Source organism: Nanorana parkeri, unplaced genomic scaffold (assembly GCF_000935625.1).
Source record: "Nanorana parkeri isolate BGI_ZX_2015 unplaced genomic scaffold, ASM93562v1 scaffold1226, whole genome shotgun sequence".
Classification (NCBI taxonomy): Eukaryota; Metazoa; Chordata; class Amphibia; order Anura; family Dicroglossidae; genus Nanorana; species Nanorana parkeri.
The window spans coordinates 284,262-292,397 of NW_017307494.1; the positions used below are offsets into that span (position 1 = coordinate 284,262).

Here is an 8,136-nt window from a genome sequence, read left to right on the forward strand (position 1 = left end):
GTTTTAGGAGATCGGCATTGGTAGCTGATGACAGGTGCCCTTTACTGCTGGAAATACTGATCTGTTCAGATTGTATCTGCCGCTGCTGCTTTTGCAGTGCAGACCACAATCTCAGTGGAACAATTATAATGCATTCATACAACAGTTTAGTGTTGAAGCTGCATAATAGTCTATATCAAAGCCTTATTTCCTATGTGCAAAGAGCAGTAACCAATAAGAATTCTCTTTCTTTCGACAAATTACACTGTACTTTTGCAAGACAATGTCTGTTGGTTCTTATGGTTTGGTGTTTATTAAGTGTGATAGAATTCAACTGAGCATCATCATGTATCAGAGTCATCATGGTAAGCATTTGGCATATGATCAGCAATGAGTGACTGTTGATGAAGAGTCCATTATAGCTGACTGCTCTTTGCAACATGCTATAATATAAAGCCCATGGACTAAATACCCAATTTTGTTTCCTTTCCGATCTGTGGATTAATACAATAGCTATGTCTACTAAGCAAGCTATATGCCCTAATTTCTACAAGTCAGGAGGAGTCTGTGTTTTCACTAGCAGAAAGGCCTGGGTCCTCGGCACACTCCAAGGGCTGTGAAGTTTCGGAAATATACGTTATAATCCTCCAGCTCCTTCCGGAAACAATTTGCAGCCTTTTCGTCACACTCACAGACCAGCTTCTCGCAGCGATCACGAGCTTTCACTGGGGACAAAAATATAGAAACATAAAAACATGCTGACCATAGTATGGTGGAAAGGTTTACAGAAGACTGAACTTGTGAACAGTGATCAGTTATCATGGTGTGCTATTGAAGCAGTCCCACCGAACCCCGGGCAAAAGGCTAATTACACAGCTCATACGCTTGGGAAGTTGTTCCCAAAAAATAATACAGGTAGATGGCAAAGGACTAGTCAACAGTATTGTGCTGTGATCTCTCTGCAGCTCATCTTTGCCTATTGCTGACTTACCATGTCTTTTACTGCACTGTGTCTCTGTGTGGATGCAGCCATCTTGGTAGAGCCAGGGTTTTGCTTCCTCATGTTAGAGCCTCCAGCAAGGAGAACAGTGAGCACCCCAGTAGTGACATCACCAAATCTCTCTGCACATCTGCTAAAAGTTGGCCATACAGTACACCTAACGCAGGCTGAAAACTTGATTCCAGACTATTGTATTCTAACTGCTGGCACCCACAACTGTCAGAATACTCGAACAGTGGCTGTAGCTGATTGTCCTCGAACAGTGTATGGAAAGCCTAGGACTAGCAGTCAAAGGCAGCATTGCCTGAGATCACACACTGCAGATATGACAGCTATGAGGCTTTAGACACATTCACATGGTGGGGAGTGTTCTGCTTTTTTCAGGAGGAATTTCAGAAAAACAGTACATTTGTTTAGGGCACTGCTTAGGCACAGTTAACAATTTCAGAAGCTACCTCTAAAATAGCAAATACTCTACTTTAAGCAATGTGACCTGGTCCAGGACCTATTCCAGCATTCTACCAGCATTCCGATTGTCCGTGGTTAAAAGGCTGAAGAAATCTTCAGGCAGCTAAGCCGTTTCTGACTTCTGACCATTTCAATTCAATATGAATATATAAACTCTATGTACATTATTGTTGCTGCGATTGAATGCTGATTGAAATTGCTAGAGTATGACCAGCACTATAAAGCAGCGTTTCTCAACCTTTATTTCGGTCATGGCTCCCTTTAAGAGTATGCAAAATCTTAAGGCACCCCAGTCTAAAATGTGAAAAATGTAAAATCCATATCAGACCTTTATCCAAAATAGGGGTCTGATATGGATTTTAAGGCAGTACCTAATGCAACACCAGGATTTACTGCTGCAGCAGCATGGCAGAGGGCAGGGGGCAAAGCAGGTCTGGACAGAGGTGATCTTCCATCCTTTTTTGAATGGATCCCACCCTCCCTGGATTAGCATCAATCCTTTTCAAAATGCTGGTGCCTGGGTTGCCTGTACCATGGTAAGGCATGATGCTGTATGAAAATTCTGAGGCACCCCTAAATAAATCAGAAGGCACCCCACTGTGTCCCAGCACCCTAGTTGAGAAGGGCTGCTATAGAGTGATGCCCTTGCATCTGTCTGGACACTTACTGCATTTAACCTTCTGCTGTTCTTCGGTATAGAAGAGATATGTCTGCGTCAGAGGGTTGCATCCTCTCATTTCAGCCTCGTTGTGGCAGCAGGCCTGTTCATGGCAGCACCTGGAAAGTACAAGTTTAATACACAAGTGAGGAAAGTAATCTCTGCTCATGTCTACATTGAGCTAATACATGCCAGGAAGAATCATTGTAATTGTCTATCAGAACAGATCAGTGTGCCGAAATGCCCACTTACCAAAACACTGTGACATCTACTGCACACAGGATATGTTACTGACACCACTGTAATAACTGACAATGAACTTGCAGAAGTTTATTGACTTGGATCAAAGTAACCACCGCTCCAAGCTTACTCCCGGAATGGACTACAATCTTAATACAAATTAGCTAACTAAACATGAGATTGTAGTCCACCACAGGAGCACGCTTGGAATGAAAGCTACTTTACAACACTCACAGGTACCATGGGGAACAAAAGTAGCCCCCCTCCAGAAGGAAGGACAGAGTCGGCATGAATTCAGAGATGATTTGAGGATCTACAGCCGCGTGATACACAAATAAGATACATTTTTGTTAAGCATTAGGGTACTGGAAAGCAATTTAACCCCTGAGTTTAGTGTCACTTTAATCAACTGGCTACTTTTTCATTGTTTTAAGCCATCAGTAAAGTCTCTGCCCTTGGGTTCCTGTGTCTGCGCACCAGCTGTGGTCATTGAGTGGAAGTTGCATCCTCCCTCTTGGAATGTTATTTTTATATATATAAAAAAAAATATAACGTGGAGATGGAACACAGAAAGGTGGAAAGAACCACTTAGAACATCAGGGTGGACTGGAACAAAGTCAGGAATTACAGTAGGAGATCTCTTTGCTAGTGTATCAAAGACATGTAGGAAAACAAAGAATGACCCAGCTAACCTGGTTCTGTCTTTAAATAAAATATCTTGTTTGGTGGACTGACCCTTTAGGAATGATCTAACTCAGTTAACAATGAATACAGATTACAACGATCTGTACAAATCTTATGGGGGGCATAATTTAAAAAAACTGGGTGGAAAAAACAAAAATTTTCCAAAAGAATGTAAAACTTGCCCATAACCACCAATTAGGTTTCATTTTTTACTTACTGATCAAATTAAACAAGGAATATGGTTGGCCAATTTGTGACCTCATTTTCTGGACATTTTTCTGTTGTCCAGTTTTCACAAATATGCCACATAACAGATTGATTGATCCAGAAATATAAGAGAATTACCAGTCAATGGCATCCACGGGTCTTCCTCCAGTGTTGGCTCCACAGTGGCAGCCATAATCAGTGAAGTTAGCTAGGCCATAAATGATGGTGGTCACTTTAATCATTTCATCGAATTGTGCTGGGGTGCTAGTGACTAAGGCAATGACTGCAAAATAAAGAGAGATTTACAATAGAAAACCATACATGCACATACATAGGCTGACACAGGTGTCCCCCATGTCCTCCAGAATGTCCTATCAGGCAGAAGGCCGTGAACGCCTCCATTTTTTACTGTAGCAGGCAAGTGCCCTCTAAATTCTTCCTGGAATGGTTGGCAACTATGGAACATGATCATTTACTGGACCTTAGACCACTGCACCTCAGGGGAAGAGAGGCTCCAGGGACCAGTCTGGCTCAGAGGCTCTGAGGATCAGGTGAGTATAACTTTTTTTTTTAACCTAGACTAAAACAAATAGTCAACCCTTGCAGTGCGGGGGTAGCCCCACTGTAAGGGTTAATAAGGTTCTACAATTATACCAAAATTAGAAAAACAAATTCATTGCAACCACTATTTACAAATGAATGCATACTGCACTATAAATAAAATAGATGAACATATTTAAATACTTGGCTATCCTACCACTGGCCCTCCTTCCTCCTACAAGGGTGGCAACGCTATTTCTGCTGCAGTTATTTTACAAGAGTGCTGTCACCTCGTATAGTGGCATTGTGACATACACTGAGGGGAGGGCTATTGGCATTATCCCTGCTGACAACCCTTCCTTTCCATGCCAATCAGAGAAGGACATGTGTCCACAAAAGATAGAAGGTCACTTCTTCCAGACACAGTACATCCTCTGGGTTCCCACCTCTCAACTTGAGCAGACCTTAGAAGAGCCGTTACAGGAGAGACATGGACAAATAAAAAAAAGTTGCCCACACAGTGAATTTTACCTCTCCCTTAACACTAAATTGGTCTGTAAAGAACCACACTCAACTGGCATAGCAGGTGAAGTATTGGTGGAAAACCCTTCTGGTAGGGACTTCGCAGGATGCTGGAATCTAATAAACTGGTGAAATATGTTTAGTAGCTTTTAACTAATTATCAAAAACAGAATATGAAGAACCAAACTGACCTCTCCCTATGTAGCATGTGAGAAGAAAAACTTTTGGTGCAACAGATAAAATAAGAAAATTGCATGGATTCTTACTGCATGTCACTGCCAGTCCCAGAACAAGACACCTGGTCATCTTGGGTTCTCTTTGTTGGTCTCAGGAACTGATACACTGCAGCTTGTGTGTCCCTTATATATACCGATCACCAGTATATCCCTCCTTTCAATCATTGTAATGACACCCTGCAGCTTCACTGAAAATTAGTAGGTAAAGACAGAAAAACACTGTGTTTGTTAATATTGCTGCCTGCGAATTCAGGGACATCAGCGGTGAAACTGCGTAATAAGTCTGTAATAACACAGGACACATCTACGGAAATTAAATTGTCTGATGCCCCAAAGCGGAAGCAAGAAGTATTAAGGAGGAACTCTGGGTAAGAAGTAAAGTCAATTAATGAAAATTGGTTTATCATAATGGCTGCACATGACATGAATATCCATCTTCTTTACTGACATCTTCTGCAGAGAACACAACATATGTGTCAGGACAGGGGGATGGAAGTATGGTAACAGGAGAAAAAAAAATGGGTCTTCAAGCTTCAAAGGGTTAGAAACATACTGAAATTGGCATCAGAAGAGGAAGACTCATATGCTCTCCATATATAGAAGTATCAGGTGTTGAATGGGGAGGCTGGGGAGTGCAGAAGGCATCAGCAGTGAAGGGGTTTTGCTTTCCACAAATGGCCCATTCTGATGATATCTGCATTTTGGTGCATTTTGTCTGATTGATGTGTTCTTCATTGCAATCAATAAAAATGACTCAAAAGACATATCAACGCACAATGCCATGCACTTCAATTTGGGCTGCAATGCACTTAAGTATGTGGGAGTATTTTGAGTAGTTTAGCGAAAGACACTGGGCAGAACTGACACCACTCCGAGCACAGAAGTGCTATTAGCCCCCAAGAAGACGTAAGACCTAAGTGCATTTCTCTTAGATCAACAGGTATTTTTCTGTACTTTCGGGGTCTTTAAAGGAATAAAAAACATGTAAATATGCATGTATTGCAAATATGTACTGCATATGTTTTTTGAGGGTTTTTTTTTGCCCTGACATACATTTTAAGGGTACTGCCTTCATGACTATAAATCATTGCAGACATGTCTATAGAGAAACATAAATGAGTATGTATAACCTTTTATGGGTTCTTCCATGCTTAAAAAGACATTCAACTTGTAGAGATACTAAAACAAGAATAGGTCGGCTGACCTCGTGAAGATGGTACTGTCCATATCCTATATTCTACTTCCACAAATAATATCTGAATTTAGCACTATGATTTACCAACATTGATGCCTTCCATGCCTGAAAATCTCTGCATTTTAGGTCTGACTGATGCAGTACTTTCCATGCCCCAGATCTACACTTCAATCACTAGATTTCTCTTATTCCATGGAAACTTATTTCTCAAATATGAATATCCTCCAACGCACCAACATTTTAATTGTGGAGACAAATAGTCAATGTTAACATACATAACATACTAGAGTAGAGGTTGTCCGGTGAAATGTATGAAGTGTTGGGAAAATTAGTTGACACCTGCAGGCTGTGGGATCTAATTTCATGGCATTGTGGTTAATCTTTAGCTATAGAGAGATTTCCCTGTAAAGGAGGTAGTGTGTTGGTTAAACATTTGAAGGTATTTACACAGAATAATGTCACTTACAGAACATTTTTATTGTCATTTGGGTACTATGATCATTAGGGTTGCACAGATACCAAGTACAGTACTCGGTACAAGTACGAGTACATGTACCGATACTTTTGAGCTCCAAGACTAGACTAGAAAAAAATGCAAAAATTAGGACGCAGCTGTCATTTGTAAGGAGCACACGGAGCTCCTGGGATTTGTACATCTCTGTTTTAATGTACGATTTTGTTTTTATAAATGTAAATAAAGGGATGCACAGATACCAGTTTTGCGAGTACGAGTACTGGTACTTGCTGAGTACTTACAAGTACGAGTACTGATACATTTTTGTTTATTGTCATGTGACAGTTTTTCTACAACAATACAGACTAATGATTTCAGGACAGTGGTGGAGCACCAGAGCCAGGAGCACAAGAGCCAGGTCCCAGCTGCAACCGCTGCAACCCTGGTAGTTCTCATGAAAATGCCAAGTATCTGCACTGGTACTCGAAAAGTATCTGTGCATCCCTAATGATCATAATCATCCTATGTTGTAATTGACACTAATTTATAACACATTGTGTACGCATTCTTGTATATGGCAGGTTTTTATTTGTACATTATGTATGTATGCATTCTTAGTGAAGGGTATGCATTACTGAATGGGGAAGGGTTGGGGTGGGTAAGATACTTTTGTTTGCAAAGTGTCTGTTAATAATAAAACTTTAATTTAAAAAAATTGATTAAAAAAATAATTCCACTGCTTTATGATAACCATTCTTATTTATGGAATATTTTTCCTTTGCTATTGGAAATTAAATATATATATGTGTGTGTGTGTGTGTGTGTGTGTGTGTAAAATATACTTTTAGATTATTCAGTATTCATCTATATATAAGATTTTTCATACAAATGTCAAATAGTAAAGAAACAATATTTCTTTGTTTTCTGCTGTCTATAATTATTCTCTTTGAGTTGCTAATTGTTACTTTTAGAGATCCTTCCTGCCCCTTGTAGTTATACCTCATCTCACTGAGTTCACAGAACTTTCTAGACTGCCGTTTGAACAATAGACCAACTGTCCTGCAGTGGCAATAAAGATGTAAGTGTATGATAGAGCGGACTGTCCAATTGTTGATAGATGATTTAAAAAAATCAAGATTACCTAGGTCAGAGATCTTACTAGATTCCTAATTAACCCGGTGCATCCCTGGGGATTGTTGGGGTTGCCTTGCCTGTAGTATATAATGGCCAAAAGTGGGCTTGTCCCCTATATCATTCCTTCTATCTCCCTTGTTTCTGCTTTCTCTCCTTTAGTCTGTTTTCCCTAACAGGGATCTGAATTCAAAGAACCTGAATTGGCAAAAAGCTTTCCAACATTACTGCATCCACCAAAAATCCTGTTTGGATCAGATCTGGGTCTAATATATTCTATTAAAAAAATATTGAATTGATCTTAAAACTGAAGTGTAGTGTACACACATAATACCTTGACTTGTTCCTCTTCATGATCAACATGCTATTAAAATGTTTCAATTAAATCATTTTATTTCTCAAGAAATACCTATTTTGGGACCCAGTGAGATCATCACTGAGTCTGTCTGCTGCTGTTTGCTACGAGTTCATTGAAAAAAGGGCTGGCGGACCCCTGTAAATATCAAAGCATTCTGTCTCTGATCTTTTTTAAAATATTTATATGAAAGAAGACATCCCGGGATCCCTTTAAATGTGTCTGCTTTTTCCTGCTGATTACAACGTGCTGCGGACTTTAGCTGTGCACTCTGCTGTTTGGTTGGCTGGTTGCAGGCATGTCTAAAAGGATGCTGGGGATGTGTGCTTTCACATAACACTCCAGAACAAAATGAATGGTGGCATAGAAAACCAATAGCTGTGAGAGAGGACAAACAACAGTACAGATCAGGGAGAAAAGTGATTGATAAGCGATGGAGGTCGTTCAGACAGAAAATGAAGGTGGGC

At 40.2% G+C, this 8,136-nt stretch overlaps 1 protein-coding gene across 1 annotated transcript; it reads right to left on the minus strand.

The window, feature by feature from the left end:
• Nucleotides 1-504: 504 nt before the first annotated feature.
• Nucleotides 505-4,607, minus strand: LOC108797108 (phospholipase A2 homolog otoconin-22-like). Its single transcript, XM_018568678.1, has 4 exons — nucleotides 4,565-4,607; nucleotides 3,375-3,519; nucleotides 2,115-2,224; nucleotides 505-704 (listed from the first exon to the last, which is right to left on the minus strand). Exons 1-4 carry the CDS (start codon nucleotides 4,602-4,604, stop codon nucleotides 556-558), a joined length of 444 nt encoding a protein of 147 aa, XP_018424180.1. The 5' UTR covers nucleotides 4,605-4,607; the 3' UTR covers nucleotides 505-555.
• Nucleotides 4,608-8,136: the final 3,529 nt, after the last annotated feature.